This window comes from Labeo rohita, chromosome 16 (genome assembly GCF_022985175.1).
Source record: "Labeo rohita strain BAU-BD-2019 chromosome 16, IGBB_LRoh.1.0, whole genome shotgun sequence".
Taxonomy (NCBI): Eukaryota; Metazoa; Chordata; class Actinopteri; order Cypriniformes; family Cyprinidae; genus Labeo; species Labeo rohita.
This window is the reverse complement of record NC_066884.1, coordinates 13,003,275-13,023,290: the sequence shown is the minus strand read 5'-3', so window position 1 is coordinate 13,023,290 and position 20,016 is coordinate 13,003,275. Positions and strand designations below refer to the sequence as shown.

The following is a 20,016-nucleotide window of genomic DNA, read 5'->3' as shown; positions in this document are numbered from 1 at the left end:
TTTCATTTAGATTATTTTAAAAAAAAAAAAAAAAAAAATGATAGGCCTCTTTTTAGAATTCTGTAATTATGAATAGAAGGTTAAATCAAAATGTTTACATTTTTAAATGATGTCTGCGTGTTACAAATTATCTCAATTTGTAAGATTTAATATCACTTTTATACTTAGTGCTCAAAGATATTTGTCCGCTAAAAAGATCTATATTTAAAAAATCTGTCTAAAAGACAGTGAAAACCAATTTGTTTGAAATATTTTAAGCATTTTATAAATTTGAAATAATTGATTACATAATTGTTTTGAGTGGTGTTCTCTGTCCAGGTCATAATATAACACAAGTGGGGTTAGATAAAGGAGCTTCGTAATGCCAGTTGAGACTTCGGGACTTTTATTTTGACATTTGTGAGACTGCATGCCGGAAGTAAGTGCATATTGTTAGCGCGGTCGTTCCTTTCAGTGGTTTTATGCGATGAATTAGATAAACGTGAATATGATTTACTTTATTTATTATTCGCATGTGTACGTGGGTTTCTGCAGTTGTTACAAACTCCAAGAAAGCATATTGCCTTTTGACTTGTTTTTGTTTTAATGATGCCTCCCCAATCATGTCTGCTAAAGTACTACGACTAATAAGATAACTGTTTGTTTGTTTTTTTTAATTATTGTTTCCAAAGGAAATGTTCTACTATTATTTTCGTTAATTAAAGTTTCAGTCAAAAATGTCGTCTTCAAACACTTGTATAAATGAAGACGTGTGGACAGTTGTACGGTTTGCGACATTTACGCGACTGCTTTCCCTTTTATTACAGGTAAGCAACTGGCATACACAAACGACTAAAATAGCCTAAAATTATGCATTTGCACTTTGTATTTTGTATTTAGACATCTGCCTAAAATACTTACCACAGACATGTAGAAACTCCATAAAATCAGTACTGACCGTATTTGTGCAGTTGAGCTTAGAGTGACACCTACCGCACAAATTGAAAACAAAGCATGTGACAAGTCACTTTTTGTTCACTTCTTAAGGCTGTGCTGAATGCAGTGATTCCTGACCATGTTGCAGATGCCTTCAGCCCTCCACGATCAGAGACCCCTCTCCTGCTCGACCCCATCATCGAAGCACTATTTGCTGGCCTTTGTCACTGGGATGCAGAGCATTTCCTCTTCATTGCAGAGCGTGGCTATTTGTATGAACACAACTTTGCGTTCTTTCCTCTCTTTCCTCTCATCCTGCGATTCCTTGCAGCCACAGTTTTGTGGCCCTTGTGTGGATTTCTCACAATGCGTGGCCGTTTACTTTTAGCTGTGGCTGTGGGGAATAGCATTCTTTTTGTTCTAAGTGCAGTGGCACTATACAAACTGAGTCGTTTGGTGCTGCAAGACAGAAAACTCGCCTTTGTGTCGGTCTCAATGTACTGTCTGACACCAGCTAATGTTTTTATGGTAGCAGGCTATTCAGAGACTCTCTTTGCAGCACTTACCTTTGCAGGCCTTTGGCTACTAGAGACAAGATTCACACTTGGAGCTTGTCTTCTGTTTGGGTTTGCTACTGGCGCTCGTGCCAATGGAGTTGTGAATGTTGGATTTTTGCTGTATGTCAGTTTGCAACGGGGTCTTGCCCGTGCACAGGCTCTTGGCAAAGGAGCAGGGGGCATTCGGTATCATCACTATGTCTGGGAACTTATTCGTTTTGTTCTCACAGGAGTGTTTTATGCAGCTTTCGTTGCGTTGCCTTTTTGTTTGTTTCAGTTTTATGGCTACCAAACATTTTGTCATCCAACTGCTACTCAAATTCCTCCTGTGCTGCTGAAATTGGCCCGGGACAAAGGATACCGTGTGGCTGATGCAGCGTCTCCAACACCAAGTTGGTGCCAATGGCAGATTCCAGTTTTGTATTCATACATACAGGATGTTTATTGGGATGTGGGCTTTCTTCGATACTTTCAATGGAAACAGATACCTAACTTTCTCTTGGCGCTGCCTGTTGCAACTCTAGGATTCGTAGCCTTGTTTACATTTGTAAAGGCTAACCCAGTGTTTAGTATGTATTTGGGATTAGGAGGCGGAGGAAAAGACAGAAAAACGCATGGTTTTTGTAACCCTAGAGTCTTTGTTTACATCGTACACAGCTCTGTCCTGCTTCTCTTTGGAATATTCTGCATGCATGTGCAGGTAAGACTCTTAAAATGAAACATTATCATGTGACGTATGTAGTATACTTGCTTAATATGACACTTTTATGTTATGTTCTCTCAGGTGTTGACACGCTTTCTTGCTTCCTCATCGCCTGTTCTCTTCTGGATCAGTGCCCACCTGCTTTCTCAGTATGAACCTTTGATGCAAGATGAAAAGCGGTTTAGACCAGACCAAATAAAATGGCAAAAGGATCACAAACGTGGCTTAAGTTTAGCAGGGATGTGGAGAAATAATCAAGTTGTTTACCTTTTAATACACTGGAAGACTTGCACCATTTATACACAATGCATACTAGGGTATTTCATATCATATTGGTTTTTAGGTCTGGCTCTGCACTGTAATTTCCTTCCTTGGACTTAATAGATTTGTGGGAATAACTTGAGTCTTCATAACATTCCTGTTGCATAATATTGTGCTGTTTGACAAATATTGTTGTAATTTTTTTTTTATTTCATTATAAGATGATTTTTGGTATTTTTTTGTATTGAATAAATATTGAAACATTTTTAAATTATATCTGTATTTTTGATCTCTTATCAAAAGAAACCGGCAAGCACACTACCATTCAAACATTTGGAGTTCCTTTTTTTAAAAACAATAATAATAATACTAGAAATAACAAAAATATTCCTAATAATAATAAAAATAATAGAAATAAATTACATTTATTCGGAAAGGATGTTCAGTTAATCAAAAAGATATTGTAATGTTTCAAAAGATTATTTCAAATAAATTCTGTTATTGTGATCTTTTGATCTATCAACAAATCATAAAAAAATTTGTATATATTTACATATACATATATAAATTAGCATAATTTTGGTTGCACATGGTCTTGTCCCAGAACTCTTGTTATATTGTGTTATATCACCATCTAGTGGGTCCAAGGTGTCATAAACGGTCTGTTGACATCATGATTGGGCCTGTGATAGGTTCAGTGTTATTTTAGTAGTATTTGTATGGTATTATAATACCTATTAACATATTGAATTAGCTTTTTTAAAATTTCATGTTACGTTTTAGTAACTATTATATGCTTTTGTCATTTTTATTATCATCTTTTTTCTTTTTTTTTTTTTTAAAGTCCATTTAGCTTTATTTTCATTAGCTTTAGAATTTTAGTGCTTAAACTTACTTAAGTTAGTTGCCAGGATTTCACATTTTTTGTAAGTTTAAGCTTTTCATCAAATATTTATTTTATTTACTTTCAGCTTTATTTCAATTACCAAAAACATTTTTCGTTATAGTTAAAACAAACAAACATGAAAAAAAATAAAAAAATAAAAAAAACAGTTCAAAAATACATTGTTGTTACTGTAAAGCTACAATAAATGAATACTGGATTTAAAAAGTGTAAACAGATTTTATAATATTATAAATTATTTTAGAATATTATTATTTTAGGAACTGTTACTTTAGCATAAACGTCAGTTGCTAAGGTAAATATTCAGCTCCTTTAGAAATAGATGTCCAGTTATATATACTACCAGTCAACAGTTTTTGAACAGTAAGCTTTTTAATGTTTTTTTTAAAGAATTCTCTTCTGCTCACCAAGCCTGCATTTATTTGATCCAAAATACAGCAAAAGCAGCAATATTGTGAAATATTTTTACTATTTTAAATACCTGCTTTTTATTCTAACACATTTTACAATGTAATTTGTTCCTATGATCAAAGCTGCATTTTCGACATCATTACTCCAGTCTTCATTCTGTCACATGATCCTTCAGAAATAATTCTTAATGCTTAAATTGATCAAAAGGGATGATAAAGATATGTATAATGTTGCACAACATTTCTATTTCAGATAAATGCTTTTTACGCTTCTGAACTTTATATTCATCAAATAAACCTGAAAAAACACTACTCAGCTGTTTTCAACAATATAGTAATAATAATAATAGACGTTTTTGAGAAGCATATCAGAATATCAGAATGACTTCTGAAGGATCATGTGACCGGAATAATTATGCTAAAAATTCAGCTTTGAAATCACAGGAATACATTACATTTTTAAATATGTTCAAATAGAAAACACTTGTTTTAATTAGTGAAAATATTTAAAATTTGTACTGTTTTTGCTGTACTTTGGATCAAATAAATGCAGGCTTGTTGAGCAGAAAGGACTTCTTTAAAAAAAAAAAAAAAAAAAAAAAACCTACACAGAAGGCAGAGCTTAGAGTCTCGGAAGTGATCTGTGATTGGTCAGCCTGAGATGACGTACCCCTTGCGAGTCATTGGTTCCTTTCTTCAGGTAATCCTCGGCTAGGGAAGTGATCGCACTAAGGTAAATATTGTTGTATCTCATCCGTGGCTAAAAGCTGCGGTTTATTAACGCTTTGTTAATTGTACACAACATAGTATGATCTAATTTTCAATTCCTAACAGATTCATTAGGGTTGGAGAACTTAATATCGACAGCGATCAGACGGCTGGGTAACGCGAGGAGCCGAGTGTCGTTCAAATGACGGTTGAGCAGCGAGTGAGGAGTAATGTCGTCCGCTGAGAAATGTTAGCTTGTTGACAGCTAGTCAACAAGCTAACGTAATTAGCTTAGCTAACACACCCCTAATTTATCGAAAGCAACAACATGGCATGATAATATAGCAATTATTAGGCAATATAATTCCCTTTAGGGGATGCTTAGTTGCAAACGTATGCGTTGACCAACATATTATGTGTTTTGTGGACTTTCGAGTTTAGCTAGCTTAGTTCGATAGCTGAAATCATTTTTAGTAAACAAGTGATTTGTCAGTACATCTGTGATAGTACTTTAAATAATATGTGACAGGGCTTCACAGCTGAAATATTTAAATTAGTGTCGCTCTAGCTTCCTCTTTGTTAGGGCTTGACGTCTTCTTGAGGTTACAGTTACACTCTCCTACCTCTATATTCATTTTTTGAAAATGAAAAATTGTGAGTATCAACAAATAGACCCACGAGCGCTCGTAACATCAAACACCCGGACCTCCACAACCTTACCCTGTGGAAGGAAAAACTCCCAGCGACTACGGAGGAAATGGGAAGTTTTCCCTGGAAACAATCGCTTCTACTGTGATGGGCGTATTATGTTGGCCAGGCAATGCGGCGTGCTCCCGCTGACCATCGGCCTTATTTTCATCACCAGTGGCTTATTTTTCACATTTGAGTAAGTAGTATGTTTCACACACAGAGACACCAGTGTCCACACTGATAGACAATACTACTATTACTAGTACTTTTGACAATAGAGACATCTCCACCAGCTGATGTAGTCCTTCTTGACATCATACCATTCTGAAACAGCTGCTTTCATATGGTTATTATCAGAAAAAAAGCACTCTTACAATATTGTGCTAACTTTACTCTTGCTTTTGTGTTTGATTTATAACAGTTGCCCCTTTCTGGTGCATCACCTCACTGTCTTCATTCCAGTAATTGGTGGGGTGTTATTTGTATTTGTCATCTTCACCCTCCTTCAAACCAGTTTTACAGACCCGGGGATATTACCCAGGGCTTTGCCGGATGAGGCTGCGGACATTGAGAGACAGATTGGTGAGACATCAGTTGTGGTGTTTATTTTTCATTATTTTGCATATTAGTATTTGTGTTGCGTAGGTTGATATTGAAGTTGTGGGTTTCTTTATAGATAATTCTGGATCCTCAACATACCGTCCACCTCCTCGCACTAAAGAGATCCTTATAAATGACCAGGTGGTCAAGCTTAAATACTGTTTCACCTGCAAGATGTTCCGTCCGCCCCGGACGTCCCATTGCAGCCTGTGCGACAACTGTGTCGGTAAGGCTGGATGTCTGTTTTTCAGCATACAAATTTCTAGCATTTAAAAATAGTTAATCTAAAAATGTAAATATTATATCACTATCCTTTATGTCAGTTTAAATCTCAAACTATAAGGTGAAATTTTGAATTGCTTTGGTTGCTTTATATGTAAAGCTTTAAAGGGATAGTTGACTCAAAAATGAAATTTTTTAACATTTACTTGCTCTTGTGTCATTCAAAACCTGTATCACTTTTATTCTTCTGTGAAACATAAATAAAGATATTTTAAGAAATTTGACCCTGGACCACAAAACCAGTCATAAGGGTCAGTTTTTTGAAATTGATATTTATTCATCATCTGAAAGCTGAATAAATAGGATAGGACAGTATTTGGCTGAGAATACCAAGTCATATCTCAGTCAATCAATTGCCTTTGAAATTGTCCAAATGAAGTTCTTAGCAATGCATATTACTAATCAAAAATGAAGTTTTTATATATTTACAGTAGGAAATTTACAAAATATCTTTATGGAACATGATCTTTGCTTAATATCCTAATTTTGACCCATACATTGTTGACTTTTGCTACAAATATACCTTTTTTGTCCATACAAAACGAGTCAATGGTTACCATAATAGATTGGTTACCATAATAGATTGGTTGCCAGTATTCTTAAGATTTTTTTTGTGGGTGTGTTTTGCAGACGAAAGAAAAACATACAGGTTTAGAATGACATGAGGGCGAGTAGGCCTAAATGATAACAGAAGCTGTATTGTGGGGTAAACTATCTCTTGACAGCTACAACAAGAACTGTAAAAGCAGTCCATGCAACTTTAGTACTGTATTCTAGTCTTCTGAAGCCATACACTTTGTGTACAGATTGAAATTTCAGTCATTATTCACTGGTTATCTTTTCCTTTAGTGAGCTGTTTATCTCTAGAACCAGAATAAAGGAGTTGAACTCACAAATTGGAGCAATCTGATTCATTAACAAAACGTTCAGACCCGGATCGATCAATTAATTTAGAAAGAATGGATCTTTCACAAATCTTTCAATGTAACTTCTGTAATCTAACATCATGGGATTAGGGCAGATGTTAAGATTTTCAGTCAAACTCTGTAAATTAAACTTAATTTCATCTTAAAATTGTATCTGTTTATCATTCACAGCCATTGATTGGCTTCAGATGCCTTGGAATGCAGCGCACAAGTTATATGGTCCATTTTTATGCTTTTGCTTTTTATTTTTCACCGTAAATGCTCATGTATCTATTTAGTGTAATTCAGTGGAAGGAAGTCATTTTTGTTTAAAACCAGGTTGAGTAAGCAATGACAGAAGTGTTTTTTTTTAAAGCTACAAAATGCGTTGCTTTGATAATGGACGTGTAATAGTTTAACACAAATCACTTCCTTAAAATCATTGCATGCGAATGCACAGAGGTTATTTGTAAGTGTCGTCGTGTCTGAGAACGTCTTCTCTCTGTTCCCTTTGTAGAGCGGTTCGACCACCATTGTCCTTGGGTGGGAAACTGTGTTGGGAAGCGAAACTATCGTTTTTTTTACGCATTCATAGTGTCACTATCCTTTCTGACCTCCTTTATCTTTGGCTGCGTGATCACTCACCTCACTTTAAGTAAGTTTCACAACTTTTTCTGCACCACGGTCTCTTTCTACATCACAAAAAAATAGTAATAATTGTCTATGATATTTGTCAGTGGGAGAGCTGTAAATACATGCGTCCATGTTGAAATGGTGATTATTCAAAACCAAGAAACCTTTAAACACTTTCAATATAGACATGTTCAAATGTTTGAGGTCATAAGATTTTACTGTTATTATTTTTAAAGAAATTAATACTTTCATTCTGCAAGGATGCTTTAAATTGATCACAATTTACAGTAATGACTGCTGAAAATTCAGCTTTGTCATCACTGGATTAAATTACAGTTTAAAATTTATTATGCCATTTATTATAAATTGTGGTAACATTTCACAATGTTGTTTTTAATGTGTTTTTTAACAAATAAATGTAGCCCAAACCTTTGAACGGTACTGTAGATGCATATGATGAAGCAGTTTTTTTTTGTGTGTGTGTTTTGACTGACTTTTTGTAAGTCAGGTTTGAAACCAGTTTGTTTTAATATCAGTTACTCTCATCAACAGGATCACAAACTGGGAGCGGTATCATCCAGGCAATACAGCAGAGCCCAGCCAGATATCCTTTTTAAGGTGTTGTCTCCATCACCGGCATGCTTGGTGTCTGCACCACCCCTTTTCCCAGAAACAACAATAGCAAGGCTGACTGAGTTCACTATTTGTTTACAAGCCCACTGCTGTTGGTTCCGCCTTTTTTCCTAATCCCATTCAACCCTAATCGGCTCAAGGATTCCACCACGCCCTGCTTTCCTGTCAGGATGGCAGCAGTTGCCCCTAGATACAGATTCTGCTTGTGTCCAGCCCACTTTTTAAGTTTGTGGTTTGAGGTCACAGTTTTCCACCACAACCTGTCAGTTAATCAACCTAGCTGGCTGACCTTATGGTTGATGTATTTGGGCAGAATGTTCAAGTACATGGGATTGATGTTGCATAATTGTTCTTAAACATTAGCACACATTTACAGAAGATTTGCATCCTTAACTTTTAATCTTTCTGTACTGTTGTCGAGCTGGTCATTTGCTTCTTCTCCATCTGGTCCATTCTTGGTCTGTCAGGTTTCCATACTTATCTTGTGGCCTCCAACCTCACAACCAACGAAGATGTAAATATCACTCAAAAACTATCATTCGTTATATTAGAATATAATTAATACAAATAATTTAATTTACAGTCAGATTGAAGAATGGCTTCTTTGTGTTTAATGATTGCAGATCAAAGGCTCTTGGTCCAGTAAAAGAGGAGAAGAATCAGGAAATCCATACACCTATAACAACATCTTCTCAAACTGCTGTGTGGTGCTTTGTGCGCCGATGCCACCCAGGTATGTACCGCATGCTCATGCCAACATCATAGCAGAAAAAGATGCTTATTTTAGTATTCATTTACCTCCTAAGATTTTGCGAAAGTTGCAAATAGCAGTGTTTGTTTGTGAGAAATGAAGGATGTCATTTAGCTTCAGGCTGATGTACATCCTGTCCTCAGTACATAATGTTACAAACAAGAACACATTTTATTAGATCTGACATGTTAATTGTACAGTTCTTTTACATAAAAGGCCAGTCATGCCGTTAAGTCTGTGCTGTGTTTTGAAAGTCAAGTCACAATAGCTCACATACTCATCTTTTCATCTTTTGCAGCTTGATTGACAGAAGAGGCTTTTTACCTCCAGATGACGCACCTCAAACAGTGACCTCTGACACTGAGCTCCCTCCTTTCATGGCTAAGAATGACACAAATATGGTAAGAGTGCCTCATCATGTGATAACTTCAAAGTTCCAAAATCATGTTAAAGGATAGTTCACCCAAAAAAGAAAATTCTCAAGAAAATGTCATTAATTACTGATCCTCGTGTCGTTTCAAACTCGTAAGACCTACATTCATCTTCGGAACACAAATTAATCAAACCTTGAATGTAGCAACCTTGCGTTGTTGTCTGTGCAGGATCAGAAAACTCTGATTTCATCAAAAATATCTTAATTTGTGTTTTGAAGATGAATGAAGGTCTTATGGGTTTGGAACGACATGAGGATGAGTAAGATCTATTTGTAAGAAATTAATTATTTTATTCAGCATGAATGCATTAAGTTGATTAAAAGTGAAAGTAAAGACTTGCATTGTTTGCCAATTTTTTCGAATAAATGCTGTTCTGTTTAACTTTCTATTCATCAAAGCCTTCTGAAAATAATGTAACATTCATAATAAATATGTTTATAAATGTTTCTTAAGCAGCAAATCAGCATATTAGAATGATTTCTGAAAAATCACGTGACACTGGAGTAATGATGCTGAAAAATCAGCTTTGGCATCATAGGAATAAACTACATTTTATATTAAAAGAGAAAACTCTAATTTTACAACCCCAATTTCAGAAAAGTTGGCATGTTTCGTGAAATGCAATAAAATTACAAATATGTTATCTGTTCATTCTTTTTAACCTTGATTTAATTTACTGAGGTACAAAGAGAATTTTTTTTGTGTTTTCCGTGGCCAACTGAATCTTTTCACAATATTATGTGTGGTAGTTAGTGAAAGATCTAAATTCTTTGTGATTTTCTATTAAGAAATGTGAATTTTTTTATTTTTTATTTTTTTTTCCCCATGAAGTTTGGCTCAAAGTGATAAAACATGATCCAACTTTGCTTGCAACGGCTGAAAGGCTCCTTTCATCATACCCAAACATGATTTCCATTTCACCTGCTTACTGTTTCAAAACAGTTTAATTTGGATATTCTATAACCTTTTCACTTTTATTTTGCATTTGTCCCAACTTGTTTGGAGTGTGCTGCAGCCATGAAAATCAAAATTTGGTTATACTTGCAAAATAAAATAAAAAGCTGGCCATGGAAAACATTGGAAATTTTTCCTGGTACTTTAGTCAATTAAATAAAGGTTAAAGAGAATGAACAAATAACATATTCTTGATTTTATGGCATTTCACAAAACGCCCCAACTTTATTGGAATTGGGGTTGTAAATTGCAATGATATTTCACAGTATTACTGTATTTTTGATCAAATAAATCCATGCTTTGAGCGGTAGTGTAAATATGAACAGAAACCATGACTTTAACAGATCTGATACCATAAACTTTGTTACAGAAAAGCATGTGAAAATAAATGAGGTTGTCCTGGTTTAATCATGTTTATTGTAAACACTGGCTTCCTGGGAAAGAGCTCATATTTACAGTTAATGAGGCTGCACCTGTTCTGTTTGATGTGTGACGATATGCACATGGAAACATTTAGACTGATGACGAACGAAATGGCAATCTTCAATCAATCTTACAGATGACTATGGAGTCATGTTTCAGTTGACAAATTCTGATTGGAGTGAAATAATGCCAAGAAGGATAGATTTGTAAAAATAGATGTTTTCATTGTAAATGTTGAAGTCTACAAATGCATTAATTTGATATTGACCTGCATCAAGCCCTGATGTATGAAGTTTGAACTTCACACAGGAGGAGAACTGTCAGGAGTTTGCTAACTCCTGCACTGCCTGAAGGCTCCTGCAGCTCTGTGACATTCGATGGTAAGGGTATGTGTTACGGGTCTGCTTGCATGCCATTCCGTGGCCGCCTTCTCATGACTCTTTGGCCTTTACTTTGCCTTTTATTTGAACTGTCTGCTTGGCTGCCATTTCTTTGCTTTAAAACCACTATCATGAGACATGTCCATCATGTGAGAGGAAATCATTGGGCTTTGTTGACTATTCACTGTTCCTCCTTTGCTCCTGGAAGAGTGTTTTAGCTGACATCTGTTTTTACTCCATTTTATAATGGCCGCGTTCATATTAGCATTGGCCAGAGGTCTGCAGTTGTTTTGTTTTTCCTCCATGATGTCATTGTTTCCTAATTAATGTATCATCATCTTCACGATTCATCTGTGCTTATCTCATTCTCATCTACTCTGGGGATTCTCTTGACTGAGGTCATGGTAATGCTCGGCGCTAGTTATCATGCACACATGTTCTTTTCCAGCTTCTCTCATGATGGATGTTCATTCTGATGTTAAGGAGGTGTTTAAATCCTCGTGACCTCTGGAGATCCCCTTGTAACATCAGCTGCACTGCTTGAGCTCATCGGAAACTTTGAAGCAAAATGCTTTGTTTCCATTTGCAGCTACATTTTCATCTTATTACTGTAGTTCCTTGGCAATACTAACCTGCTTTCATGTTTATTCTAATCTGACCAATTTCTCTTACTCATACTTGCTCTGCTGTCTAACATCAGTTGACACTTTCTTACCCCCCCCCCCAAAAATATGCTTGTGATCTTTGTTTTTTGCCTCTTAAATAGGGCTGCACAATATATTGAAATAAAATCTATATTTTATATCTCTATTCAACGGAATTGGTCCAGAGTTTCCACAGTTGGAAACGTCTTGGGGAAAAAAATCTCTGTTTCCAAAAACTTGCAAATTGTATAATATCCAAGGCACACATTTCTGATAAATGTGCAGTTCAGATTGTATTTTCAGAAAGTGTTGGAATTTTTGTCCTCTCCCCAAATTTGCCACTACTGAAACACAGTAATATATGTGACCCTGGACCACAAAACCAGACTTAAGTAGCACGGGTATATTTGTAGCAATATCCAAAAATACATTGTATGGGTCAAAATTATTATTATTATTATTATTATCTTAATTATTTTTTTTTATGCCAGGCATAATTAGGAAATTGATTAGTCATATGCATTGCTAAGAACTTCATTTGGACAACTTTCAAGGTGATTTTCTCAATATTTAGATTTTTTTTTTTTTTTTTTTTTCCCATTGTCAATGGAAAGCTTATTTATTCACCCTTACGACTGGTTTTGTGGTTCAGGGTCACATATATTACTGTGCAAATTTGGGGAGAGGACAAATATTCCAAAACTTTAATTAGAAGGACTATATTGACCTATTAGGATTTTGCTTACATCTGCATTGTAAATTGCATTGTATATGTATGTATATTACCTCTGGAAAGATTTTAATAAAATAGCATATTTTATTAAAATCTTTCCAGAGGTAAATAACAACAATTACATTTTTAACAATATTTCATGTAATTTATGAGATTTGTTGTATTTTGTATCCCATTTTTCTTCAGCCCTATTCGGACAGGACTAGTTTTACAGGGGGTCGCTAGAGAAGTTTGTGTTTCACAGACTTACCTCTGTAGTAATTCCAGAGGAAATTACCTACTGTTTTTCAGCAAACTCAGTGATCCTCTGAGAAAAATAATCCCGTCCAAATGCGAATGTCTGTGATTGTTGACGGTATGTTTTTCACAACGCGTTTCCTTGTGTGTTTTGGCCAACCCGAATCACCGTAGATGATTCTGTACTGTGTGCATTTTTAATGTTTTCCTCCCGGCAAAGAAATAAAAAATAACAATAATAAAATCAAGAGCCAGATCACGTTAACTGCTGTAATATGAGGGTCAGGTCAGATTACTCACGTTCATTTCTGCACTCATTAATGTTACGTAATGTTTAATTTCATATTTACGTACATTAATGAATATTATAAATTAAACATTGTTTTACAAGAAATAAATAAAATAGTTAAACTAAAGTAACCACACATTAACCATTGTTTTGCTATACTAGCCATACAGCTTCACCGTGGTATTTGTAGTAAAACTGTATTTATACTATGGTAATCAATCTGACGCATGAGTGCGTGATCTCTGCAATGCCCAGATGTACGAAAAGGACCCTCCCACCTCTGTAATAAACATGGAGATGTTAGTCCTGTCAGAATTGATTCATGATAAGAATAAAAACTCAGACGTAGCTTAGAAAACTAGTCCGGTCCGAATAGGGCTTTTGTAAAAGGCAAAAAGTTGATCATATTGATTTCAAACTTAAGAATGCATTAGATTAAATATATATTTGGTTCAGTATACATCATCTTAGTTGATATACTTTATTTTTATTTATTTTTATCGGTATACTTTATTTTTGACAAAACATCCCATGTTTCGGTTGATCCTGCACATTTTCTGTAGTGACAGTAATACTTTGGTAGCAACCGCATCACATTACAGAATTTTAACTTGCATACTAAAACACTACTACAACATAATTTAAAAAAAATACAAAAAAATGTGCATAATGTAATAAAATTTTGTTTATTTCCCCCAAATTTAAGGATTATGTGTTCCCTTTTGTCACTACCGAAACAATGACACATTCCGGTCGTGACTGTTATGGTAGTGACAATTTTTTTTTTTATACTTTTGAAACTATCTCAAAGATGCTAATCAGCACATGATTAGCTGGCACAGTTCTGAACAGTTGTACATGCACATTGCACACAGTTGTACACTCATTTCATAATTTACGAAGAAAATATAAAATAATTTTTTTAACTTCAGTTTTTAAAAGAATCAAAATGATCCTTTTAAAAACAACAATGGAAAAATCCAACAATTATTTCACTATAATTTTCATTAGTTGAAACTGGGACAGCCACCTGATGTGTTTTTTGGTTGTGGGACAGCAGTTTGGACCAATTCTGTAGAAAATCCCATATAGCCATATGGCTTATTTTTCCAATATCGTGCAGCCCTACTCCTAACCTTGTTTTTTTGTTACCATTTTTTTCCACAGTGCACGCAGAGCACAAAGGAGCTCTTAGAATCAATGGCACACTCCACAGTGATCCAGAGCACCTGTGCTCCGGGCACACCCAAAACCGCCCCGGTCACCCAAGAGAGCCTACTAAGTACCATCTCTAGCACTGTCTCTCCCCCTAACAGACCTCCTTCTACCGGCTGCTCAGGCCGCCAGGCCCGGCGCCCCATAGATGTTCCCTGCTCCCAGAGGGAGAACAAACGGGCCGCTCTTCACAACCATAAACCCATGTTGCATGTACCCAGCCCTCCCTACTCCGTCGGCCACAGTCCGCTCATTCTTAGTGACGCTCCCGACATGGGCTTTATCCCACTGAACTGAGCGCAGTAACTCTGCCACCAGCAGCCTTGTGCAAATATTCACTTTGAGAACAGCATCACACTTTTTAACAAACTGTGACGTACTATACTCAGGATCTTCTCAGGAAACATGCCATCTTTCAACAAATGGGAATAAGCCTGCATTGACTTTTTAAATAACAGAGGGATTTCAAGATTTAAAAATTGTTTTGTTCCGTTACCATCAACATACTTAGTGGAGAGAAACGCAAAACGTCTTCATAAGATGCTTTTGGTTTTTAGTCCTTTTGCACAAACGTATCAGCAGATGATCAGTGTTTTACGGAACCTCAAGCCATTGTTTTCAGCCTTTTGCCATCTGCTTAGACCTATTGCAATAATTATATGCTTTGAAAGGTCACTTGGGTCTAAAAAAAAAGCCTTACTTCGGAGTCGCTTCTGTTCATTTTGTGTGACCTACAATAAAGTCATTGGTTAAAAAGTATTCACACCAACAACCAAGTATATAAACGGCAGTTATGAATGGGTATCAAAGAGCTTCAAGGGTTAATGAGTTATCTGTATATGTGATACATTGTTACTGTTGGTCCAGGGGTTATTTCCTCCTGTATAATGTTGCGGCTACTGGTGAATTAACAGCTTTCATATTTATGTTTGTTTTGTGTCCTTTTGATACAGGGTTTTTCCTTCATTGAAAAATTTTCAGTGGCAGCCCAAGTGATATTTGGGCATCCTAAAGTAAATGTAATAGTTTTTGATGCAATGTTTTTTTTCCCCCCTAAGGTCATTTGTCTTCATCTTGAGTTCTGCATTTTTAGATGGAAAGTGAAAGAACACAGTGTGAACCACAGACCACAAAACCTGTTTGACCCATTTAAATTCTATTAAGGGGTTTTCTACTTTAAAGTACTGCTGAGGAAGTCAAACCTTTTTAACAACAATCAGTAATCTTGGGAATGCAAATGTGGACGTTCAGACTTTTGTTAGACTTCCCTTAGCACTTTGGTAACGCTATTGTACATTTCAGTTTTAACTAATGCAGGTGTCATGAACTAACAATAAAAATATTTTTACAGCATTGATTAATCCAATGTTAAATTCTACATGTAATACTTTTTAACATTTCAAGTCATATCAACAAACATCAATGTATTATGAACAAAGATTACTTAAAGTAATTAATGAATCGTTTTTAATATAAATTGTAAGTGTGTCAAATTTGTGTACGTGTATATAAGCTACCACCGAAAATCATTTTTAATCTAGGAAAAACCTTGTAGTATTTCTGAGTTTGGTGGGTCAAAGATTATTTTCTGATTTGTTATTAAAGTTTTTTTTCTAAGCATGAGAGAAGAACCTAACTGAAACCTTTTGCCTTGAGATTGATGGATTACTGTTATTTACATCATCATTAAGATGATTACATTAAGTTTTTTTAATAAATAGGAGTCTGGCACAGTAATAAAGTTGACAGTATATGTTTCAAAATGTTTTGCTCATCTAAAAACTTAGATTTATAGAAGTTGATCACTGCCAGCAGTGTTGGAGGGAAAGTCAAAGAATGAATGACTTGTGTTTTGTGTTATTATTCTTTTTCACCTGAAGACTTAAAGACAAAAAGTAATAAACAAATGTTCTTTCCACTTGTGGTTTAGTTGCCTGAATGTTTTCATTTAATTTTGAAGGACCCAATCTCACATAATATCTTGATCTGATGCATGCCAGACTGGGCGCATTCATTTAAACAGTAGATGGCACAGTTTTCCACTTCTTGTTTGTGTGCGTCAGACGAGGACAATGTATTTCCTGGAGGCATCGTTGATTGCTTGTTTGCTTGATTGATTTAAGCATTTGCATTCACAGTACTTGAGCTATTTTGAATGTGATATTTGGCTTTGCCACAATGCCATCAAGCTGACATTTATCTGGTTTGATGAACATGATTGGATATGGGAAGTGCTAAAATGTTTAATTGTAGGTTTGCTGTATTTTCTCAGTGTAAGCTAGTCTCACAAAAAATATGGGAACAGTAGAGAAGAACAATCAGCAACCATTACAAGGAGCTTCTTACCTTTCTGTTGGTACTCGACATCTAGATTTCTTTAAATAGAAAGCGCCAAGGCGTAGTCATAAATTTCAAAGTGTTTTTCATTTAGCCCAGAACTAACCTCAATTATCCCCATGCATCTCTTGCCTTTTAGATTCTGTCATTAAAAGTATTGCAACCCATCATTCAACCAACCTCCGGGGACTCGAGATGAAAAACCTGTATCTGGGTGAAAAAAAAGGAATTGATTTGCTGACAGAATACCACAGCTCTGAGGAACTGGCAATTGTGATGAATAGGTGAAATTACCACAGAAGCAGATTTGAGGTTTGCTTTGTTGTTGCATGTCATTCAGAGCAACTATGGGTGGCGTAAGCTCTTCCTATGTACTCAGTAAACTTGCTTTTCTAATACATACACTGTAACAGTTATTTTAAGTCAATTTAAGTCAGGAGAAGTTTGCTTCCAGAATAAAAATTACAGATAATTTACTCACCCCCTTGTTATTCAAGATGTTCACGTCTTTCTTTTTTCAGCCGTAAAGACATTTTGTCTTTTGAGGCAAACATTTCAGGATTTTTCTCCATATAGTGGATTTCAATGGTGCCCGTGAGATTGAAGTTCCAAAATGCAGTTTAAATGCAGCTTCAAAGGGCTCTAAATGATCCCAGCTGAGGAAGAAGTGTCTAATCTAGTGAAACAATCGGTTGTTTTTTTAAAAAAAAAAAAAAAAAAAAAGTACAATTTAAATACTTTTTGACTTCAAATGCTTATCTTGTCTAGCTCTGCATGAACTTTGTGCATTCCGGTTCAATACGGTTAGGGTATGTTGAAAAACTCCTATCTCATTTTCTCCTCTAACTTCAAAATCGTCCTACATCGCTGCAGAAGTACAGACCCAGTGTTTACAAAGTAAACACGCAAGAAGGGTCAAACACCCTTTACAAAAAAAAAAGGTAAATACAGCGATGTAGGACGATTTTAAAGTTGGAGGAAAAAATGAGATGGGAGTTTTTCGACATACCCTAACTGTCATGAACTGGAAATGCAGAGTTCACACAGAGCTGAACAAGATGAACATTTGAGGTTAAAAAATATATAAATTGTAGTGTTTATATTGTTTTTTTGTTTTTTTTTGTTAGTTTTTTTTTAGAAAATATCCGATTGTTTTGCTAAATAAGACCCTTCTTCCTCAGTTGGGATTGTTTAGAGTCCTCTGAAGCTGCACTTAAAGGGATAGTTAATCCAAAAATTAAAATTTGATGCTTATCTGTTTACCCCCAGGGCATCCAAGATGTAGGTGACTTTGTTTCTTCAGTAGAACACAAACAAAGATTTTTAACTCAAAGCGTTGCAGTCTGTCAGGCCATTGACTGCCATTTATGACTGACAGACTGCAACGCTTTGAGTTAAAAATCTTCGTTTGTGTTCTACTGAAGAAACAAAGTCACTTACATCTTGGATGGGGGTAAGCAGATACACATCAAATTTTCGTTTTTGGGTGAACTATCCCTTTAAACTGCATTTTGGAAGTTCAAACTCGCAGGCACCATAGAAGTCCAGTATATAGAGAACATTCCTGAAATGTTTTCCTCAAAAAAAAAAATTCTTTACAAATAAAGAAAGACATGAACTTTTTGGATGACAATTTTTAACATTTTTTTGCCTTTCCTTTCTAATTGTTTGTGAAATATACTAGCAAAGTTTTTAGTGCAGAACTGAATGTTGGCAACTTGAGTTAAACAATCCAAGTCATTTAAATTTAAGGAAACATCCACTCTAAATGCTGTTTCGGTTTTGACTGACAATTTTGAAAACAACTTCAAATGTGGTTATAGCAAAGAAAAAGTGTCTGTCACTGCAAAGCCATGAAATAAGGTTGTTCGGTTTAAACCACATCCTCTTATCCAACTACTAGATTCAGAAGAGTCAAAAGCTTGTAATGGTTATGGATCACGATGTAGACGACAGCTTCACCGCTCTCTCCACAAAGACTTTTGTCTGGGCCGCTTCACACTGGCAAGAAGATATTACAAGTTGCTGTTTTTCCACCTACGCCGATCTCAATTAAGCAAAAATGAACACTGTCAGCATGTAGTAATTTGTACTTTCTTATGCATCTCAGATGCAAAACATTCCTCCTCAGCCACTTTAATATCATGAAAATTACAGGTGTTTATCTTCATTGTAGAGCCTAGACAAAGAGAAACAACTTCATAACACATTAGTGGTGCTTGCTAAGGCTGTTACTATTGCTTATGCTCAGTGTTAGGACTTGAACAAACCTCTAACCATTATAAGTTTCAGCACGCACCATTTCTGCTGTTTCATTTATCACTGTACAGATGATAAAATGCTGTACAGAAAACAGTCTTCATAAAGTCTGAAAATGTCGATGTTTTGCAATTTTTTTGCAGACGAAGAGAGATGGACATTCAACAACACCACACGCATGCGTCATAGTACTCTCATGACATGAAAGAGAAGAAATTGTTTAATAAAGTCATAATTTTTGTTTTCTTTGTGCACAAAAAGTATTCTCGATGCTTCATAAAATTACGGTTGAACTACTCATGTCCCATGGACTATTTTAACAATGTTCTTACTACCTTTCTAGGCCTTGAAGGTGGTAATTGCATTGCTGTCGGATTTCATCAAAAATATCTTAATTTGTGTTCCAAAGATAAACAAAGGGTTTGGAATGACATGAGGGTGAGTAATTAATGACAGATTTTTAATTTTTTGATGAACTGTCCCTTTAATTACTCATCTTTTTAGCATGTCGATATCCCTCTCTCTCTCTCTTTTTTTAAATTAAAAGTTTTTGTATCTGTGTCACATAATTTCTTGCATTTTGATTTGTACTCTGACTTTAAAGCTTACCCCATGATTTTACCTTAGCTCTGAAAGCAGGTTTACAGTCTTAGATTTATTAGTCTAGCAAAGATGAAGCCAAGGTTTCCCAGCATCTGTGTCCAATATTAAAAGTACCACATGTCAGAGTGATTTGACGAAGAGCTATTTTTTTTGCATTAATCTTTTCTGTTTATTTTCACGTTATTCCTGTTTCTGGCTAATTTATATTTTTTTCATAATAAACAGTTTTGCTTAATTGTGCTAGGAAGGGTTAGGGTTCCTCTTTCAAAAACGTCTGCAGTCATGTCTGAGTTGTTCATTTATGAAAGTTTATCAAATGCTTCTTTTGTTTTTATACACTGGATTTTATGTAATAGTGAGTTACGGTTAATCAACAGTCAAGAAATCATATGCCAGTACTTTTATGCTTTATCTTGTGATGGTGTTCCATAGTCTTTTGAGTGCTGCAAAGGGTTCGCTGGCACAGGTCAGATGTAGAGAGCAGTATTTTATTACAGATGTCAAGGGCAGTGATTGATAAGGCAAATCCATAATGCTCTTCAGATGGACATCTTGT

At 35.4% G+C, this 20,016-nt stretch overlaps 2 protein-coding genes across 4 annotated transcripts; both read left to right on the top strand.

Moving 5' to 3' along the window:
- Positions 1–79: 79 nt before the first annotated feature.
- pigv (phosphatidylinositol glycan anchor biosynthesis, class V) lies at positions 80–2,657 on the top strand. Its single transcript, XM_051130551.1, has 4 exons — positions 80–418; positions 672–806; positions 1,027–2,172; positions 2,257–2,657. Exons 2-4 carry the CDS (start codon positions 717–719, stop codon positions 2,554–2,556), a joined length of 1,536 nt encoding a protein of 511 aa, XP_050986508.1. The 5' UTR covers positions 80–418; positions 672–716; the 3' UTR covers positions 2,557–2,657.
- A 1,758-nt stretch (positions 2,658–4,415) lies between these two features.
- Positions 4,416–16,179, top strand: zdhhc18a (zinc finger DHHC-type palmitoyltransferase 18a). Of its 3 annotated transcripts, XM_051131613.1 has the most exons (11): positions 4,416–4,483; positions 4,585–5,344; positions 5,570–5,730; positions 5,825–5,974; positions 7,453–7,590; positions 8,121–8,172; positions 8,613–8,715; positions 8,825–8,934; positions 9,251–9,353; positions 11,073–11,143; positions 14,214–14,360. In XM_051131613.1, the coding sequence occupies exons 2-10, from the start codon at positions 5,103–5,105 to the stop codon at positions 11,112–11,114; spliced, it is 1,101 nt and encodes a 366-aa protein (XP_050987570.1). In that variant the 5' UTR covers positions 4,416–4,483; positions 4,585–5,102; the 3' UTR covers positions 11,115–11,143; positions 14,214–14,360. The 3 variants fall into 3 exon arrangements, with proteins under 3 accessions (XP_050987570.1, XP_050987572.1, XP_050987571.1); XM_051131615.1 differs by lacking the exon at positions 11,073–11,143 and having other exon boundaries at positions 14,214–16,179; XM_051131614.1 differs by lacking the exon at positions 4,416–4,483 and having other exon boundaries at positions 4,490–5,344; positions 11,073–11,149; positions 14,214–14,334.
- Positions 16,180–20,016: the final 3,837 nt, after the last annotated feature.